The 20,726-nt window shown below is 38.9% G+C and overlaps 1 protein-coding gene across 33 annotated transcripts in view; it reads right to left on the minus strand.

Annotated features, from left to right (window-relative positions):
* Positions 1–20,325, minus strand: part of SYNE1 (spectrin repeat containing nuclear envelope protein 1) — a 290,639-nt gene extending 270,314 nt beyond the window's left edge. For 25 of the 33 annotated variants that reach the window (XM_085576565.1, XM_085576575.1, XM_085576577.1 and 22 more), the window contains exons 1-2: positions 19,619–19,775; positions 10,608–10,873 (exon numbers count right to left, since the gene is read on the minus strand). In XM_085576565.1, the coding sequence (XP_085432691.1) occupies positions 10,608–10,671 (64 nt within the window). In that variant the 5' untranslated portion in view covers positions 10,672–10,873; positions 19,619–19,775. Of the gene's footprint in view, positions 1–10,607; positions 10,874–11,666; positions 13,644–14,213; positions 14,321–19,103; positions 19,483–19,618; positions 19,959–20,211 lie in introns of those variants that run through there. The other 8 variants (XM_085576589.1, XM_085576590.1, XM_085576556.1 and 5 more) reach the window with 7 other exon arrangements.
* Between the last annotated feature and the right edge of the window lie 401 nt (positions 20,326–20,726).

The following is a 20,726-nucleotide window of genomic DNA, read 5'->3' on the forward strand; positions in this document are numbered from 1 at the left end:
GGCTCAGGATTATGAAGAAGAAGAATTGTACAATGAGGCTTTGTACAAGCTCACCAAAGTGACCAAACAAAGCACCATTCTGGAAAGCAAGACCAAGAAAGCAGATTATACAACTAAATTCTTCCATAATACATTGCAATGCAGAAGCAGCAGATTTTCTGCTCCTGAGAAAGTCAGCCAGAAAAAAAAATATCAAAATGAGCTCCTATCTCTTTGGGAAGCAGAAAGCAAAATCTTCACAGCAAGATATAAGGCTTTCTATTCAAGAAAGATTTCATTCTTTTGAATGAAAAAGCAGCAATCAATACAAAGCTTTCCATACAGCTGTAGTTTTTCAGTAGGATGAATATGTATTTTAGAAATGTAAACAAGGTTGTCACATGGTTTCACTTTTACTTAATGGACATAACACTAAAGAACAAAATTAGTAGTTCCAGGATAGCCCACTGACTTTATCTCAAAACTGGTGATAAACAAGAATTTAGATTTAGAAATATTAACTATGTTTAGTCTACTAAATAAATTTGCAAATAATAAACTTGTAATAAAATTTCTTAATACTAATTAGAATCTTAATACAATATCATGGAAGATTTTTTTAATTCACTTTATTTGTTTGTCCATGGATTGGGTTATAAAGAACTCAGGTCTTTGAAGCTGAAGTAAGGCATCTAAAGAGGTATTAAAAAATACACATCATGCCTTTTTATGGCAATATCTATTTCCAGGTGCCCAAATGCCTTTTAAAATCTTATTCTTCCTGCAATGCACAACTTCAGTAATGCAAAACAGCCAGAAATCCAGATTAATTAGACTTATGTCCTGTCTAATAAGTCTCAAACCAGAGTGTTTTATTACTGCAACTCACAATTGCTAAGAAATATTTATGCCTGGAAACCTCTGATAACACAGTGGCTTGGTCACTTTTTTCACTGATTTGTGATCAATCATTGCATAGTCCCACCTCTGTCTCTCCTGTCTACAAATTTGAGTTTTGGATGATTTAAGAATCATTTCACCACCACAGTCTGAGCTTCTGTGCCAATACACTCCAATGGATGAATGCCAGCTGGGCTACAAATTTGAGTAAAGGCCCCATTCCCAACACTTCTCTTTTGTTTGGATGGGAGCTCAAGCTTTGTGACTTCCATTGAAAGATACTTTTTGTCCTCACTGTACCAGGGCACGAGTTTCATCTGTGAGTGATTGGACTAGGAATGCCCAGGCTGCAAGACAGCACTCAGCTCCCAGCAGAGAATGACTGGGCTGGTACAACTGGCTCCTAGCTGCTGTAACTGGTGATGCTGACTCCTAGTTCTCTCCTGAAAAACCACATGATGTTTCTGCATTACCCAGTGGATGCTCCTGGAGTCATTAAAGAGAAAATTCATCTGTATTATTTGTCTTGTATAGGCCAAGAGCAGTTTGCAGCCTCAGAATGGCTTCATTACATGGACTTAGAAAAGCTTAGGGATGTCTTGGCAAATGAGACAATAAAATAGAAACCCTGGCCAAAACAAACAGAATAAAGAGATAAGTCTTTACACAGGCTCAACTGTAATAATTTACTTGAATTTCCTTGGAAGAATGAAAGCACAGTCCAAAAGCAAATTTACTACAAATTACCATAAATTCTCATAAAAGTCTGAGAACTACAAGCTCCATTCCTAAGTAGGGTTTTTTTTTCCGTATATATAAGTCACTGTAAGCAAGTAAATATTCTGCTTTCCTACACTGATTTGGCCACAATCATCTTGAATACTGTGCTCTTGCATGTAGAATTGGGGTTGTTTTCCCCTCCAAGACTGGAAAGCTAACAGCAATACTTTTCATGTACAATTGCTGTTGTAGTTCATTCCATTCACCTCATAGAAAGAAGATTTTTTCCTCTGTTTTAATGAGCTTAAGATAAAGTCTTTACAGAACAGCTGCTGCATTGACAAGGTCTGTGGCTTTCTCACAATAGCACCTTAAGTAAAGACTTACAGAAGTCCACACTGTACAGTGAGGATGCTGTGCCCACCCAGGCACACCAATGGTGACTCACAAGCAAGCTGGTAGAGGTAGGACAGGCTATGCAGCTATGGCAAGATACAAGAGTGAGGTGCAGAAAGTAAGGGAATATTCTACTACATTTGAAGGCCTTTGGCTTCTCTGTAAGGGGATGATGAATTTTTCTGGAATTATACTGGCATAGCTAACGCTCAGTGATTTGGATAAACTAAATCTCAACTCTCATTTTGCAGCAATGGCTATGTGGGTACGAGGTGTTATTAAATGTTCTAGATGTGCCTCTTATCTGGGTGAATGCAAGCTTAGAGATTTACAGGTTTTGCAGGGTTATGTCACGAGCCTAACAGTGTTACAGTGAGATTACATACATTCTCCATAGTCACTTAAACCAATGTACATCAGTGAGGACATAATTCTCTTAAAAGTATAAAAGACTATGTAACAAATACTTAAAAATAATCACATAAAATCTAGTGTAATTACAGTAAAAGAATCTTCACAAATGACATCTCTTAATATGTTACTGTTTATGTTCCATGTAATGAAGCTCCAAAAGATATTTCACAGCAATCCCTGTTAACAACAATGACTCCTCAGCAGGGAAAGAAAGCATGAAAGGCAGATAAACCAGAGAGAGAGGGGAGAGCAGGTTAAGGTATTGAGCTCTTGGCCCCCAGGCCAAGCCATGCAGAGGCTGAGCTGGAGTCCAAGAACTGTCCTCACTGTGCAGTAACTCAGCATTTCCCCTCCTTACCTGAAATATCAAGCTGCTTTTCTGCTACTTCCCTAACAGTTCTAATATTGAATTAAAATGATCACTGAGAACTTAAAATAATCAGGATCTCTTTTGAAGTACAGGATGGAGGCTAATTTTTTAATGTTAGTACCAGTTTCTTTACACCCCTTCTGCAAAGAACACTGTACATGGAGCGGCCCCAGTCTAAAGTCTACTTATAAATGAGAATAATAAAAGTTACACCCCCAAATACTAGCAATCAGAATTTGAATTTTAAAAATAGCTGTGCAATTAAGCAGTCAGTTATAACTACTTGAAAAATGTAATAATATATTCCAAACATCTCTTTTTAGTTTACCATGGAGACGTCAATTCCAAAAAGCTAGAGAGGAGGGTTGAGGGGGGTTTTAGTGGGTTTTCCTTCTTTCTTTCTTGACTACTGGATTCTTAATAAGTCATTGACAGTTCCTTCATAAAGCTCCTTCTCATCTTGGATGAAAGACAGAACAAGTAGCCTGTTTTCTTGCACCCAGTAATAGATGATTCCCTTGGATACATACAACTGCCAACTAAAAAACCTCAGTGTGAGTCTAAAATTAGAACTCGGTGATATGAGTCACAAGAAGAAGCTTTGTGATAGAAATGAGGATATTTTTAAGCAAATGCAGTCTAAAGTGCAAAATAAAAATGGCATTCTATAAAAAAGTATGTGGAATAAATTACTAGTAATTGTTACGTGTTAGTTTTCATCTATGTGTTTTTTATATATGCAAGTATATTCTTAAAATGTATTATCATCCTGGTAAATGAAGATGGTGAAGCTTTTGTTTTCTACAAACAGGGAAAAAATGATTATGGCAAAATTGCAAAAAAAAAAAAAAGATAACTTTCTCATTGAAATTGAAATATTTCGCCTTTATGTTACAGAAGTCTCTACATCAGCATAAAAGCATTATCAGCAGTAGTTAATCTACAAAACTATTTTAATCCCTATTAATTAGTAACAAGAGGCATGTCCTCCTGCATTTTTCAGTTCTTCTAGTATTAAAAAACAACAAATGTGGCATTCCAAAAGGGAGCATTATTTATTTATTATTTATTTATTATTTATTATTATTTTTATTATTTCATATTTCTTATTTACTATTTATTATTTATAGCTATGTTCAAATTTAATAACACACCAAAATACATTGTAGGAAGGTATTACAGCACAGCTCTGAGGACATAAATTTTAATTTTTCATGCCTGCAGTGTAGATAATAGAAATAGGAAATCATAAACCAGAAAACTGATAAACTGTCTAACCTGCATAAAATATGTCATCAAAATATTTTGAATATATTCTGCTTCTTGATACCCCCAACCCAAAGCTATTACTAAACTCACTGTCTAGCAGTCTGTCAGAATAGAGGGGGCACTTCAAAAATAAACACTGCAATATTTTCCTTCTCAAAAATCTCTATCTTCACTAAACCATCAAATTTGACACATAAATGTCCCTATTTAGACTTCCTGAAATATCTCTTTTGACACCAGTAACAAATATGGCAGATGTTATTTTGAGACAAAATCTTAACTGAAAACAGTTTTTGAGCCTCAGATAACACTTTATCAAAACCAAAATTAAACAGCTGCAGTGTGGATGCCCACATACAAACTTGTCAAATCATAATGAGCAGCACAGAGCTGCTGAAGACAGATTTGTGTAAAACATAACTTGCCTGACATGTTTTGGATATCCACTATATTTAAGACACAGCATTTTAACCACTAGCTATAAAACTGTCCAAGGAAGATTTTCCTCTTGCATTTTATCTGGTAAACAGCAGTGAAGGAGAGACACTGCCTTTTTGTGCAACAAATCTTGTCAGTGTTTTAACAGTAGCATAGGAGAAGAATTTAAATTTTTGAATTGTGTTTCTTCACATCCAAATGAAAGCAAACTCAGTGTGAGACACCACCAAGTCAGCCATTTTCTGACTTAAACCTATACTTTATCCCAGATGAAAATTGGAAAAATATGTTGTTTTTTCCTTAAAAACAATTCAAATGCAAATGTATATATACAATTTATATCACATGTGCGATTATTAGTGCTTTGTATCCTGGTTGACTAACCAAGTGGAAAGCGGAGAACAGATTATTTAAACAACCTGTGGAAACTGTACTGTGATAATCAAAAGTAGGAATATGTTGATTTACATTGTTAGCTTTGAGGTCAAAGCAGTAGAAAAAGTGTAAGCAAAAAGATGGCAACATGAACTTAAAAAAATTTCTAAAAATGTACTTTAAAGCACAAACCTGGAATTTGTAAATTATGAAAAACCATCTAAAAGTAAAAATACAGGACCATGCCTCACTAAAATACATTCTGCATTTCACACAGTGCCCCAGGACTGTGTTCTCATTGAAGAGAACACAAAGTGAAAGCTAGCTGCAGTTAAAAAAAAAAAAAAAGGCAGCATATGGTTTTTTCCACTGAGATACTTTTTGCACCATATGTCAAAACAGCCTAATTATATGACAAAATATTCTAATACAACATGATACCTAAATTCAGTTCATACTTTAGTCATTTGTACTACTAGTGAAATGTTTTGATCATATCCTTTCCCCCATGTTTTTGCAATACCTACAGGTAGTTCAGAATTTCTCTTTACCAGGAACACATCAGATTATTACCATCACATACCCGGGTCAGAAAAAACTTGAAGTGGATTCTCACTGAACTTGTTTGCATATGCATAAACAAAAATTAAATACTTCTAAAAATGATGATATTATCAAATATTGACTAATACTTTACTTGACTATCCCCAGGTAGAGACTATCCTTTCTTTGCCCTTTAATGAGCTTCTTTTCAGCTATGATGGTAGGGTTTTTTTTGTCTGTCTTAACCTTCACACAAAAACTGTGTATTTCAGGATTTTGCTCTGAAATAGCATTAACTTCTGAAAAAAATAATTTAAAAATAGGCTGAAATCCTTTTTGACTTCCTCTTGTTAAGTAACATGCGGGCTGCAAAGTTGTTTAGATTACCAATTCATCATTTAGATTTTCTTGACCTTCAGATCATAAAGTTCATACCAGTCATTAGAGTCAAAAGTGTTTATTTTCCCTTAACACACTGCCAGTGAGTAATGGATTACCTGAGATACAAGATTTTCTCACCCCATAGACTAATAATTTACACTGGCATTTTCTGTAATTCAAGAAAAGTCCAAGAAAGATGCAGGAATCAAACTGGGACAGCATCAACACGACTACATGAAACCAGTACACACAAGCAAACTGGATAAAAGGAAACCTTGACCAGAGCAGTGTTTGTAATATGGGAATAAAACTCAATTGTGCAAGGATGTGCAGCATGCACTTCCAGATCAAGCACACCTTTTCAATTTTGCTGACGTTTACAAATGTGATCTTGCACTTTGGTTTTGCCAACAGTAAAATGGTAAACAGCGCTGAAGGAGAGACACTGCCTTTTTCCCAGAATCTCACTTGGCCTCTTCAAACCAATTCTCAGCTGGTTCAGGTCTATGGTAAGAAGAATAATACTGGTGAAAAGAAAGTGTGGAATGTGCATGCCGTGAAGCAAGGTATTTTCAGCAGCAGGTATGTGATAAATTATGCTAGCTGAATGTTAAACTATGGCTCTTGGCACTGTTGACTTAAGATAGAAAAACGGGAAAACACATCAACAAAGAGCCTATCAGCTGAACAGGAAAAAACCCATATTGTTTAGTTAATGGCTGCTGGTAGGGAAAAGAAATGCTAGCCTGTAGAAAAGGAAGGAAAAGAAAGACCAAAACCTAAGGCAAAGAGAATGGGGGCAAGAAAGGAAGGACAATCCAGGAGAAAAAAAAACCCACAACATTCTGTGAATAGTGCTAATGCAAGGAAGACAAAAAACTAAAGAAGATGATAGTTATTTATATGTAATTTTACATAAAATAAGGACTGGGCTTGAGGCTAATTTGACCTGCCTGTATTGAAGCTTTTCTGGAGTGTATGAGTGTTACTAGAATGTCTCCTTTCTACCATGGTTAATCTTCATGCATGATCATGTTGCTTGCTTTCCCACCTTAGTTTTTCCTACATCATGAAGTGTCTCTACAGTGAATTTACAAAATCCTAAAATACCCACAATCTAGAGTTTAAGAGACTAGTAAGAACAGTGGTGTAATCCAGAGGAATGAAAGATTGAAAATAATTTTTTACACTTCTCTATTATTTGTAGAGTTTTTTAAGACAACAAAATTATTGTCTTGTAATATTGTACAATATTGTTTAAATTATTGAACATCGTACACTCCAGAACTGGTTTTACTGCATGGAGTTAAAATGGATAAGAGTCTCAAAATACCTGTTATACAACAGCAACCTTATTTGGGTGGCATATATGCTTAGACTCAGTGCAGACTGAATTTTTGGTGATCCATTACAGAAAAGGAAAAAAGTGTCCTGTTTGACTGAGTGGACCACCCAGTAATGAACACAATGACACTTACCAAAGTCTTCATTCAGCACAGACTACTAAATGCGAAATTGGAAGGGGAAAAAAAAGAACACAGAAGGAAAAAAAAGTGGGAATTAGAAAAGCCTGTAGTAATAGTATGCTACAATGACTGTTCAACATCACCTTACAAGCCAGTAAGAACAAGTCAGCATAATGGAATAAAAAAGTCTTGAGAAATGGGACAAATGAGACATTTCTTTTTTTCATTTTTTTCTTTTTTCTTCAGAACAGCATGAGCATGACTGCAGTTTGCCTGTAACAGTTCCTAGCAATAGAAAATATTTCATTTCATCATGGCAGAGGTTGCAAATTCATAAGAGTCCGTCCTCCAGCACATCTTGGTTAGATATTTGGAGCTATGAAAGATGCTTTAAGAATCTTTAGTGTACAGTTACAAAGCCAATGAATTTGCACTTCCTGTAGGCTAAGGACCAGTGCTTTCATGCCAACTGGCTTTAATTCCCAGAGTAATATAAAACCTAGTCCCAGGAATGAAACTCATATTGATGGTGTACACCAGTTCTGCCCAGGTTTTATGGGTGCTTTAAAATATGAACAACTAGGAAGCATAAGGTACTGTAAAAAACCTAGAACTAGCAAGTTTGTCTTGGTTGTTTGTTGCAGGTGAACTTCTGAGCCAGTGATACACAACATTATTCAAAAATTCTGTATATGTACAGAGTGTATTGCAAGCATCATAATTACCAAAGGTAAGTGACTAGAAATATTTATATTAAAAACCCAAATAAACAAATTAAAAAACCAACCAACACAGAATCAAATTTGTTGCTGTCTGACAGATTTTAGGAGAGCATATATAGTTGTGTTCACTAAGTGTGTACAGCAGATATTTCAAAACTGGTGTTGAGAATCCCAGTGAAAGTGGCATTTTTCTGGTATTTCTTACACTCTCCCACCACAAGCACTCATTGGAAACCCATGAGGCAAATACGAGAACAGTGTGGAGGAGGGAGCACAGCTTGCTTTACCTCTCAGTGCTGATGAATTCCCAGCACTGACATCTTGCAGCACTGTTTAAACAGTATCACACAAGAACTCTTACAGCCAGGTACAAAACCAGGTGTTGTGAAGCACAACTGCTGCTCCGCACTGAGGATCCCCCAAACCAGTGCCATTCCTGTTACACCTTGAATGCTGTCAATTCCACTCTCACCCTGAGCTGTGCACCCAGCTCTGCACTGACTCTGGGCTGCCACACAAACATGCCAAGAAGCATCTCTGTGCTCCTATGCCCATCTACTCCAATTTCAGCTGACTATAATTTCTGAAGGTTGGAACAACCTCAATACACAAGGGCTTAGGTAGTCGCAGTGCAGACTGCCTGCTCATCCATAATGCAGAACTACAGACTAAAAAAAGATTTAGGCTCCAAGCACTCTAGCTTTGGCACAGGTGATTTATTGAAATAGTGCATCTGCAGCAAAACTCAGATCCCATCAATACCAAGTTGAACTGATTTCATCTGAGAAGCAAATAATCCAGTTACAGGTATGATTTGAAATTAACATGTGATGCCAAATTTCTATTTATTTCATATGTTTTCCTTTCAAATATCTTCACTTCAGAATTCATGTAACTATTTTTTCCTAATTTGCAAAAATAAAATAATTTAAAAACATTATAGCAGACTGAACTATGTATCAGATTTCAGCAGTGCCAAATACATAAAAATGAAGAAAAAGTGTAAAAAAACCCAAAATGCAAATAAACAGAACAGCCATTTTGTCAGCAACAGCTTTACAGATGTTTAGAAAGTTAGCACATAGTCTGATAATTCATGGTCCCCATGCTCTGTAAATACTTTCTGTAGCATCCTCCTTTTACATTGCTTCAGACTACCAGCCTGGATAATCCTCCCTCAGCCTTCCTTTGCATATGTCTCCAAAACCTTTGAGTACATTTCTCTCCTGTGTTTCTTCATATACCTCAGAAGGTCTAACAGTTTCATAATTATTTCATTTATTGTTTCAAGTCTCTCAGTATTTTTTTCTGGAATATCTACTAAAAGCACGAGTTCATACAAATGTATATATATATATATCCTGTGATATACACACACTGTGTCCTAAGACCCCTGCCTGCTCTGTGGGCAAGGCTGCCTCACTGCACCCTTGCACAGTCTCATTCAAATCTTACCTGGAGTGTCTTAGTCTAATGCTTAAACCATAAATACTCTGAGCACAAAGTATTTCCTCACTCAATGTTTGTTGGCATTTTGAACAGCCATTGTCCAACATTGTGGCTTAAGAATTAGCAGACAGAATGGGAACATATAGTAAACGTAACAAAAGCAGAAGAAAATCAAGCAGAACCATGTTGGAATTGAGGAAGTACTGCAGAAGGTCTAAATAGGAAAAACTCTTCCTTTTATCTACTGAGGCTACGTGGAAATCCTTCGTACTAGTAGTAGCTGATGGCTGGGAAGCTAAGTTCAGATCTCCTGAACTGAAAAACAATAAATGGAAGGAAAACGCATGAACAGATTAAGCTTCCAGATTTAGAGGATGCAGAAGGGGGTATCAAAGGTTCTGTGCATACAAGGTTTTGTTGAGGTCAGCGGAAAGTAGCATGTACAGGAAAGAAGGCCAGTTTGAAAGTTAATAGGAGTGAAAACTACAGCAGCACTGACAATTTGTTTCTAGTCAATATCATTATTTGAATAAAAAAATCCAAATGCAAGCTTTTAGCAGCAGCAGTTAGGTCTATAACTTCTAAGAAAACACAATAAATGTACTTAGTAATGCTATTTTATAGGAACATAAATGAACCATAATGAATACTCAAAAAATATTGCAAAGACATCCTGTGATGTGTTATCTAAAAGGTCATCAACTTGAGGACTAATAACAAGCTCACTGAGCTATGAATTCCTCAATGATTAACAATATAATAAAGCTGTTCTCATTGTTAAACTAATAAATATTAGTTTATCAGTACAAAAGATCTACCAGATGACTTTGTAGTTGAAAAAAAGATGAATATCCTTTATATTTTCTTTTCTATGAGAGAATTGATACACACAACAGGTAACCTGGGAGAAACAGAACCAAAACCAGTCTCATAAGCTTCAATTCAGTGTACTGTCTCATGGAGCCATGTTTATGTCAACTGCTTTGAAGCATCACTGCTAGTGCTATGCCAAAGGACACATATAATCACAGCCCTTTGTATATACTAGAAGTATGTCCCACTAGATAAGTCTAGAAAAGTTACTAAACTTCAGAAATTTTGTTCTGACTGTTCAGTATAGTAGAAAATAGGAACTTCCATTTACAAGGGTGTGGCAGAGAGCACCAGCCCAAGTCAGCCACTTACCTTGAAGCCGTTGCATAACATTGGCAATGTCTCTAGATCTTGCCACTAGTCGGGATGAAGCCATGATCTCTTTGCAGTGAGTCCACTTCCCCTAACGGAATTCTCCCTCCAAGCTGTGGAGCTCAGTGAGATGAGGATCTTGGACGGCCTCCTTTTAGCGTTCAACCCTCAGCCGTGGCAGAGCATCCCTGGGGCAGTCAGACACCTCCAGTCCAATGTTGGCCCCCATAGGGCCGGGGCAAAGCAATGGTAAACAACCTCAGCACCTGAGAAAGAAAGTACCAAAGTTTAGGGGACACTTTTACAAGCTCTGAAAAACTAAGGAGTCTGAGTTTTAATAGCTATCTTAACAGGCAGAGGGTTTGTGTTTTGGCAGTAGTGTACACCCCAGCCAGAGACATAATTAATGCTGAAAGCTTGCTTGGCAATCATCAAGCAGAATGAAGCTGCAAAAACAAATCATTAAACACAACTGGCAATGCACCAGATATCAATGCTTTCCCAAGGATGCTTGTGGATGTTGTTTTAGAAATAATAATAATGCTATACTTATTAAAAGTAATACTGTAATACTTTTTAACATAGAGACTATTAAGCTCAAAAGAAAAACAAAACCACTTGTAAAAATCCAAAAATGGTATTACTCTCATTCTTATTTCACCACTGCAGGAAGGAGCATGTAACAGAAACTCATTGGTAAGGATAACACCTAACTCCACTTGACAATGTGGTCTATTCTGAAATATTGAGAATAATATACTTCATTATTAAATAAAGTTCTATTTATATTCTTCTTTTTTTGTATAACAATGCTATCTTTTGTTTCATTTAACATCAAAAGCTGTGAACTAGAACTGCTACACAAACACTGCTACACTTCTGCATCTATAATAAAAATCTATTTGACTATAAATCTGGTCTAAAAACAATATAATTAGATTCTTCAGAGAATGCTATCCAAAACATCTTATCTTATGAGGAACAAGTGCATGTTATGTATGTATGCAGTGATTTCCCTGATATGAAATGTATAGATACGAAGAATAACTGGATTCATACCATACACTCCGGGTGTACCCCAAATTCAAGATGATATGCTGCCGATCAATATCACAAATGTCAGTGGGTTTATTTGTGTTGTGCTCTTTCCTCTTTTCCTGGCCCCAAGGTCTGTCAGAGAATAGAGTCCTCCATTATCAGGCAGACAAGCCTTTAGGCTGCACAGCTTCAGGCATGATGAGCTGTCCCAAAGGAGCTGTGTCAACATGTAAGGGCGGCCAGAGGAAATGATATTTCAACATTTCCTTTTCCAACCCTTCAAACCATGCCTGACCCAAGGTACATCCTGCTTTCCCTCTTATTTGATGTTTTTTATTGTGTGTTTATCTTGTATTTTAGACACCTAAATGCTGCTCAGATCAACAATCGCAAGCTGGCTTTAAATCAATGCAGCTGAGGGAAGCACCCTTCTAAGGGGCCACAGGGCAGAAGAGATTGTAAAGCCCACCCATGTCTCTGGGCTGTTCTTTTGCATGCAATGGCCACCATAGTACCAATACCTACTCCAGACACACTGCTGCTATTTTTACATATGTCTACACTTTACATGATACCTGAATGCTCATATCCCCACTCTCTTTCCACATGTGCTGCTCTCTCCTTTAAGGGCCTCCTCCCCTCCACAGCCCTTCCCACCTTCCAGGTTTTGCCCCACACACTTCTTGGGGTGCACAGGAACTCTGCCTATCAGTCACCACTTCCCAAGCATGGAGAAGCACCCTGGCAGGAGCCTCACGCTTGTGTCAAGCAGACATGAGAAGGTGCCACCAACGCACCTGTCAGCCACAAAACTGCTTGGGGCTGATGGTCCCCTGGTGTTGCTAAATCCCTGCAGAGCATCAGCAACAGCACACCAAATAGCACCTGACTGAGTGGATGGGGAGCAGAAGGAGGATTTCTGTTGCTTGTGCTCACATATGACAGCTTGGTGAACTTTGCTTCCTCTGCAATATTTAAATGAAACATCAGCTTTCCTAACCTCATCCAAACCAGAAATATTTGTAACACAGTGGGTTACATGTAGCCTTGTTTCTGCTACAGTGGCACTGCTAACATTTTGAGCAGTACTGTAAGATGGTACAGCCACTTCTGGTTGCAGGCTGCTAGACTAATTTATGGGCAGGGATAAGGGGTATTAAAAATGCTTCATCAGATTGGGTTTTTGTCTAACAGCAGTAACAATATTAGAACACTAGTTCATTCACACTGTGACAGAGTAAATCACCTGTACATGAGCAGATTTACAGGAGCTGTGGAACATGCTGATCCAAGTCCAAGTTAAAAGAGTCTGGGAAAGTGCTATGAAGATGTATGTTGAATATACTCATACAGCAGGCTGAGTCACTGTGCAACGATAAATGGCAGGCTTGCAATTAATAATTTATTTAGCTGATATTAAATTATATGCTGCATAAGAAGAATGTGAGTTTCTAAATATGGCTCCTCATTCAAAAGCTCCTTTGTAAGCAGTGGGAATTAACTCATTTAAAGGTGACAGGTACAGGTTAGTACGGGTAGGAAGGAAAGACTCTCGTGTGCCTATTCACCTTTACAGGCAGAAAACCACAGCTCAGAACACAGCAAAACACCAGCAAAATAGTTGAAACAAAGCTTCATGCACCCTTCGCACCTCTCTCCAGAGAATACCTAAAGTTTCACAGAAGAAAAAAATTCTATGTGGACAGTCAGGTATTCAATGTAATATAGAAAGGGAATTTTTCATGGCTTTTACAAATACTTAAAGCTATCAACATATTTTTTTTTCCTGCTGAAAGATTACACTTTGCAGATTTATAAGCATTAAAATCTTAATTATTTGCACAGCTGCTACACAAATTGATTTTTAATAAATGGAATGACTTTTAAGTTTGTGTCAGACACAAAGATGTGTCTTCAGACAGATAGGTTTTCAAAATACATAGGTTTTAATAAAGTTCATGGCTTGAATCTCATAAATCTTAGCCTGAAATAAACCTGAAGCTAACCTTGAATATGAGTTATTCCCAGTTTTAGCATTCAACAAGTGATTATTCAATATTATAAATTATTCTTTTTTTTTTTTTTTGTCTGAACATACATGGAATGAACACACAAGAGTGAAACAGGGTTTGCATATAAATTAGGTAAATCTTTTATACATTTGGCACTTATCTGGATTTAATGGATAAAGTTACACTGACACTATTTTCTTATATGAATATCCCGGTACTCTGGGTTTAGATGAAAAGAGGAAACATGAACTTCTCTCATATAAGAGTCATTAGACTTTATTAAATTGCAGTTTAAAATTCTCTGGATTGTTTTGTTCCTCTCTTCAAATGCCAGGAAAGTGAGACATCTTTGCTATGAAAGAGATAAGAAAAATACCACATATATTGTGGGCTAACTTTTCTGGGTCCCCTTTTTTTCATTGTACTCAGGAGCGCTTTGAATTAAAAAAAAGATATTTTCCTTTTATTGGTAAAACTAGAATACCATTGGCAAGATCAGACTGTAATTTATCATCTTGTTCTTAAACTTTACAAAAAATATTAAAGACAAACAGACCTGCCTGTCAGCAGTGTATGTATGTACGCAGTGTGGTTCCAGAAAAACAGAGACATCCACTAGGCGCAGACGACACATGCAATGTGCAACAAGGGCTGAAGATAAACCTGACAAAGAAGAGGTAAACAATTCTTTGACTCTACTTCATGTTGCCACAAATTGCAGATTCCAGATGACCCCACCAGTGGCTCCTTCTAAACTTAACCATTCTGTAATTCTGTGATTCCCAGTACACCAGGTTGATGCCACATATAGCAGCCAGGAGAAGTTACTGATGTGAAAGTATGGTTGTACCTGAAAATACAGGGTTTAGACTTCTATAAACTCCTATTATAGCACCAGAATAGATAAAGAAACTCCAGGTAAACAAGGATAAACACAAATAATAAACAAAGATATTGAGGAGAGCAAGAAATAGACAGGGGCAGGCAGTGAAAGGACTGTTTCTGATCTGGGACATTTCAAAAGACATATTTGAGAGGACAATAAACAAAGTAATAAATTCAAGGAAGTCTTGCAGCTAGAAGACATTTACAAATCAAATGTTACACAGATATAATAAATGCAGTGGAATGTTTAATATAACTATAGCACATGAACTGAACAGAATCTCAGGAACAACTGAAACAGGGTCAAGTGCTGGGGGTGCCATTATATACTAACAAAGAGGCAGAATTCCCTGGTAAGCAGGAGTTGCACAGAACTCATCAAGGGAAAAAAAATATCCAGGAAAATAATTTCCAAGCCTAGTTTTCTGCTGTAGTGCTAGAAGACCACTTTGATCCACAGATTCCATTTCTGAAACGTATGAGGTCTTGGAAATGCTGCCAGGTTGATAGACACTACTGGAACAGATGCAATTCTATGAGACAGCAGTGAGCCTCCTGCTAGTCAGGAATAAATGACTCACAGGAAGATAGGAATCAGAATTTTCTGGAGGTTATAAATGTGTTTTTAAACAGCAAATAGAAAGAAAAACAGCTGATTTAGGTTGGGTGTTAGTTGTTAGTGGGAAGAAAATGCTAATCAATAGAAAATAGCTCTAACAAAGGAAGTGATTGACATTGTCCAAAATATTACAAGAAAGCAATTGAACAGGTCACGAGATGTTCTAGAAACACAGTGCTTAAAAAATAAATAAAAGGGAAATCATCAGAGAGGTCAATTAGACTGAAAAGCACAGTGCCTCCCCTGTGAAGCAGGCTGGGTTTTTCTTTAAATCCAAAGTCTAGTAGCTTTATACCTGTTCAGAACAGAATAAAACTGCTCTGGACGTAATTGGAAAAGCCATCACTCAGAAATAAGTGGGCAGAAACAGAGCATGAAAAGTCAAGAGCACTGCCTCAGTGTGTGCTGAATACAGGGATGAAAAGAAAGAGATGTGCTAAAAGACAATCTGAGAATTAAGGACAGCAAGCAAATGCTTTTTAGCTAGATAAGTAAAAAAAAAAAAATAGAAAATAAGACCAAGGGGAGATTAATTTGCTTCAGTTAGTATTATACTGTTTTTTTTCCACTGAAGATATTTCTGATAGAAAAAGGTATAACAAAAAATGGAAGCAGCACCTCTTAAATGAACTCAAAGTTAAAAGTGGAAAAACTCAATAAAATGCATTCCAGGATATTGATAACCAATAGATTACGAATTGACAATCCATTTGCAAATTTATTTCAATAAATCTGTCAAGTTGCACTTGATGCCTAGTGGATATACTAAATTCAGAGCTAGGATGAAGAAGTGGGGTAGAGTGATCCACCATGGTTCTTTTATTTTCCCCAGGAAAAATGCAGTATCACCTCACTGATCTTCCAAAATCCAAGCCAACAGAGGAGTCCCTTTGTCTGCAGCTGTTCACTAAAGCCAATGCAATAGAAGTCAGTGGACACTGGAACTTTCCCAAAGACAATGGGACATCCCTGTGCACCACATAAGATCATGGAAAATGCAATTTTGGCTCTGAAAGGTGTTTTTGATAGTTGAATACCAACATTGTCACTCTGTGCTTCCTTTCTCTACTGACAAAAAATACATTGAAACAGGAACACTGACACACAATATTCTTTCTCGCTGACCATCCAAACTTACACTTAAAGAGCAGTAACTACCTGGAGGTGTTGATATTTGTTTTTCTTGGGGAGTGGGGGGCAGCAGAGAGAGAGATTTCCATCCTTTCTGGAACTCCAGATTATTTTAGTTCATCTAGGTATCCTTAAACATATTTTGGAGTTGAACAGAAGTTTTTCATTCTGCAGAAGCTTGAAGGTCTTGCAACAGCAATTACTAATTTGAAAGTTCAAGGTCATTTGCACATCTGACATTTAAATCTATGGCATATATGGCACACAATCTTCTGTGTTTTACCTACCATTGTACTCCAGTATTTAAAAAATATTTGTAGGATCCTAGTCATGCACATCCCTATGTATGCATTTACATTTCAGCAAGTGAGCAGTTTATTATCTACTTTTTATTAGGTTTTTTTTGTAAGATGGATGGAAATCCAGTGGTGTGATTCTTGTCTTGAGAGCTGTAATTCCATTTGAACAGAAAATGCAAACTGTTCTAGGAGAAAAGAAAAGGCAGAGGCTGGCATTATTTAGGAAAATTGGCAGAACATCCATTTTTAGATACATGCAAAGAAAGGTCATTCAGACTTATTGATACAAAAAGTTAAAGACAGCCTAAACTACAGGTTAGTAATCCTGTTATTTAAATTGTTCAGGAATATATTGCAATATAAAATATATGGTATTTGCTGTTGGTAATAGCAGAAGACTAGGATCAGTAGCTCATTACCTTCTACAAACACAGGATATAATCCTTGCCTAAAAGAGTTTACTATCTGTGCAGACAAAGACAAGGCGAGATTAAGATCAGAGGTCACAATACACAAGCAAATAGGACAGAGTGAAGTTCACATCTGAAGACTAAGCTAGTTAAAGGCAGAAGAATTGTTCTGAATGTTCTGGTTTAACACTGATGGCACCTAAGAGTTCTGTGGAATAACATGACCTATAGCTCAAGACTATTGCAGAGGTACATCTGTGGGAGGAAAAATAAAAAGGACCACTAAAATAGAAAACACTGAAGCATCTCAGGAAAGGGTGGGTCAAACCAAGTTTGAGATAAGCAAGTAAGCGTCAGTTCCTTGGTATTCCTGCACATCTCCCAAGCAACAAACTTTGCTGTAACTTACAAGCAAGAGGCAGACAACTGTCAAAAGAATGCAAAAGAAGAAGCCTCTCTGGTGTTCCATTTAAATTGTGCCTTTGGGTGAAACAAAATTCCATTCACTTCAGATGTAAACCACTGCTGTTAATTTTATGACCTCTAAGGAGACACAAGAACTCTGAAGTGTTGTCACTAGCCATGGTAATGAGCAAGTATAAAAACAATTGTTTATGTTTGGTGTATGTACTTTCTCAGTAACTACTGCCACTAGTTGATAAGAAAAAAAATGAGCCACAACTGACTTCCTTTAACATAGCATAACCAAAGTGGGTTAATGTGGTGTCTTGTCTGAAGGGTGAATGTATGTATATTCCTCTTGGGACCAAAGCTCTGTAGACCCCCAGCAATCACTCTCACTGTGCTGGCCTTGAAAGGTTCATGCCTTGTTCAGTGCCTCATCCAGGAAGATGCTTTTCATTGCCAGGAACTCCTACTCTCTCCCCAAATTTAACTAAGTGCTGTTCTTTCCCTATGCACCTCTGCTCTCTCTGATCCAGTATCAAAGTTAGTTTCTTTAAGCAGTGTGCTTGCTGAGAGGCTGTGTAACTCTGCATGGCTCCAGTGAAGTCTTAAAGTCCTAAAAAAACATCATTGAGGACCCTCATATTTAATAAAAAGAAAGTAATAGTGCATGAAGGCATATAGTCATTACAAGTTTCTTGTGTCTGTATTAATTACAGCAGTCCAAATCACTACTTAAACTTACTACAACAGCTTAAAGTAAAAATAGAATAAATTTTTTTAATATCTCAAATGTATTTGGATTCACCTGTAAAATACGTAAGCACTGGTATTTTATAATCTGCAACATGTAATGTCTATTGACATATATTATTTCTGAAGGTAATTTTAAACAAACAAACCAAAGCAGACACTATGAACAGGAATTAAAGGAACAGGTCAGAAGTGTAGGGACTATTCATTCTACACTGACATCTAACAGGGTTTGCAAAGATGAGAATTTAATAATTGCAACACGCAGCACCATGCTCACTCTGGAGAGCTCCTTTCTCAGGGCAAATCGTCTGTGTGAAACATTCCAAATGACAATGCCTGACTCTCACCAGAAAATAAGTAACTCCAAAATTTTAACACTGCACCTCAGAAATCAGTTTTTTTTCATGTCATTCAGCACACAACAAATATTTACTACAACAAGCAAAAAAGTCTTTCTGTTTACCAACTAAAATGACATAGTACCCTGTTTTTTCCTGTCCTGTGGCAACATATTTACATAGCCCATCAGCATTTACAGCTTGGGATCTGTTTAATGTTGAAGTGCAGGCAAGAATCACAAAAATAATTATCAGAGATCACGGAGAGCAGACAGTCCATCACTAGTACTACTACAGGAAAGCGTACGCCTGTTAGGAGTCGTTCAACAGGCTCTGCACTAGAAAAGTTCTGGCAGGCAGCCAGAAACACCACATACTATTTCCCTACAAGCCACATAGGTATAAATCCCTCACAGCCAGACGCACTGGAGTTTCCCTCACCATCACACAGATGACTTACGTAAGTATTTCCTCATCAAATTCCAATATATGGCCTTTTGTAGCAGGTTACTAATACTCCTTACAAGCACTTCTCCTCAGCATGAAAATGTTTGTCAAAATCCTAGTAAGAACCTTATCGGTGAGTATTTCAGCCGGTCTTACCTCCGGTAAGTCACCACACAAGCCAGGGAACATATGGGCTCTATGCATCTCTGTCGTGGTGCACTTGTCCTTTTTGCACCATCACTGCGTGCAACCCAGGCTAAAACTGGCTTCCCGGGAGCGCCCATCAATAGTCACATTTCCTTTGGTTAACTACGTTTTGGCCTGCAGTGTGTGACTGAGCATAAAACTGGCTATCTCTGCAACACACACGTACGTGCACTTCAGGAGAACAACCGCAGCCCTCTGCCGGGCGTCCGCTCCGAAAGGGCAAAACCTCAAACCCACCCCGGAACACGGCCAAACTCCGCAACCACGGCACGGAGTTTCGGATTCACCCCAAGACGGTTCTGCGTAGGGGAGCAGGAGGCGGCTGGGGGACAGCCGACGGAGGCTGCCCCGTGGGACCCCGTTCTTCCCGGCCGCGCTCCGGCCGCTGGCGGGCTCACCGAAGCGGCGCCCCCGCCGAACGCCCGCAGTCCCGGGGAGCCCCGCGCCCCGGCGCCGCGCCCTACCTCAGCCCTCCGCACCGCGCTGCTCCGCGCCCCGGTGCGCCCGGCGCAGCTGCCTGGTTACCGAGCACAACACGCCGCGCCGCCCCGCCCGCCGGCCCGCGGCGAGGAAGCAGGTGCGGGGGTGGGTGGGGAGAGGGCGGGAGCGTGTGCCGGGGGTGCGTGTGCCGGGGGTGCGTGTGCCGGGGGTGCGTGTGCCGGGGGTGCGTGTGCCGGGGGTCCGTGTGCCGTACCGCGTGTGCCGTGCCCTTGCGGCGCTCCCCGGTGCGCGGCCCCGCCGCCTGCGGGCTGCAGCCCGTGCCCCGGTGCCCGCTGTCCCTGCGCGCATCGCGGGGGGGCCGCGCCCCGCCCCGCCGCGGCTGCAGCAGCAAAGCCGGGGCAGCTTGTCCGGGGGCGGCTGCGTTGACCGCTGCGCCGGGGAGTCGTAGGACGAGACACCGGCCTCGGCCCCGAGACTCGACACCCCCGAAGTGCGTTCTGGCGAGTAGCCGAAATACTCCTGAGAGCGACTGTATCGAGCTGTCGCTGCTAATTACTATTACTAGTTATATTACTGTTATTATTGCTGCAATGTAGAGCGTGCTGTAGGGCATTACCTTTGGCGTGGGCTCCAGAGCATCATCACGCATAAGGCAGAGAGCTGCACAAGCAAACTGGGACAGCAGCTCTTACATAACAGCAGCAGGACAGAAATATTCAAAGGAGCTGGCAAGACGGTCTGCCACTTTCGAGCTCAGACCACGCTAACCATGCAACAGTGCTTGTGCCTCCAGCATAAAATGCGATTCTGCTCTTCCAAAGACATTGCACAATCCACATGACTTAATTTTGCTTTTTCCCTGCTTCATTTTAATTGATACCATTAAGGCTAGCTTCATGCAGGAGACAGAAGGATATTTTTCTGCTTAAGAAATGGATCATCTCTGGTCTGTGTCATTGGAAAAAAACCCACTCATTTGGAGCTGAAATGGAGAAGTTGGGAGAAGCAGTGCCAATGAACCTCTTAGTTTTCATCGTTTCTGGCAGTGCTGCAGTGATTCTACAACATTAGCATGCAGAGTGTTTACTGAGTGGATGGATAAAATCTGAGTTAGCAGCAGAGATTACTCAG

The sequence above is a fragment of the Lonchura striata genome, chromosome 3 (genome assembly GCF_050655825.1).
Source record: "Lonchura striata isolate lonStrDom1 chromosome 3, ASM5065582v1, whole genome shotgun sequence".
In the NCBI taxonomy this organism is placed as follows: domain Eukaryota; kingdom Metazoa; phylum Chordata; class Aves; order Passeriformes; family Estrildidae; genus Lonchura; species Lonchura striata.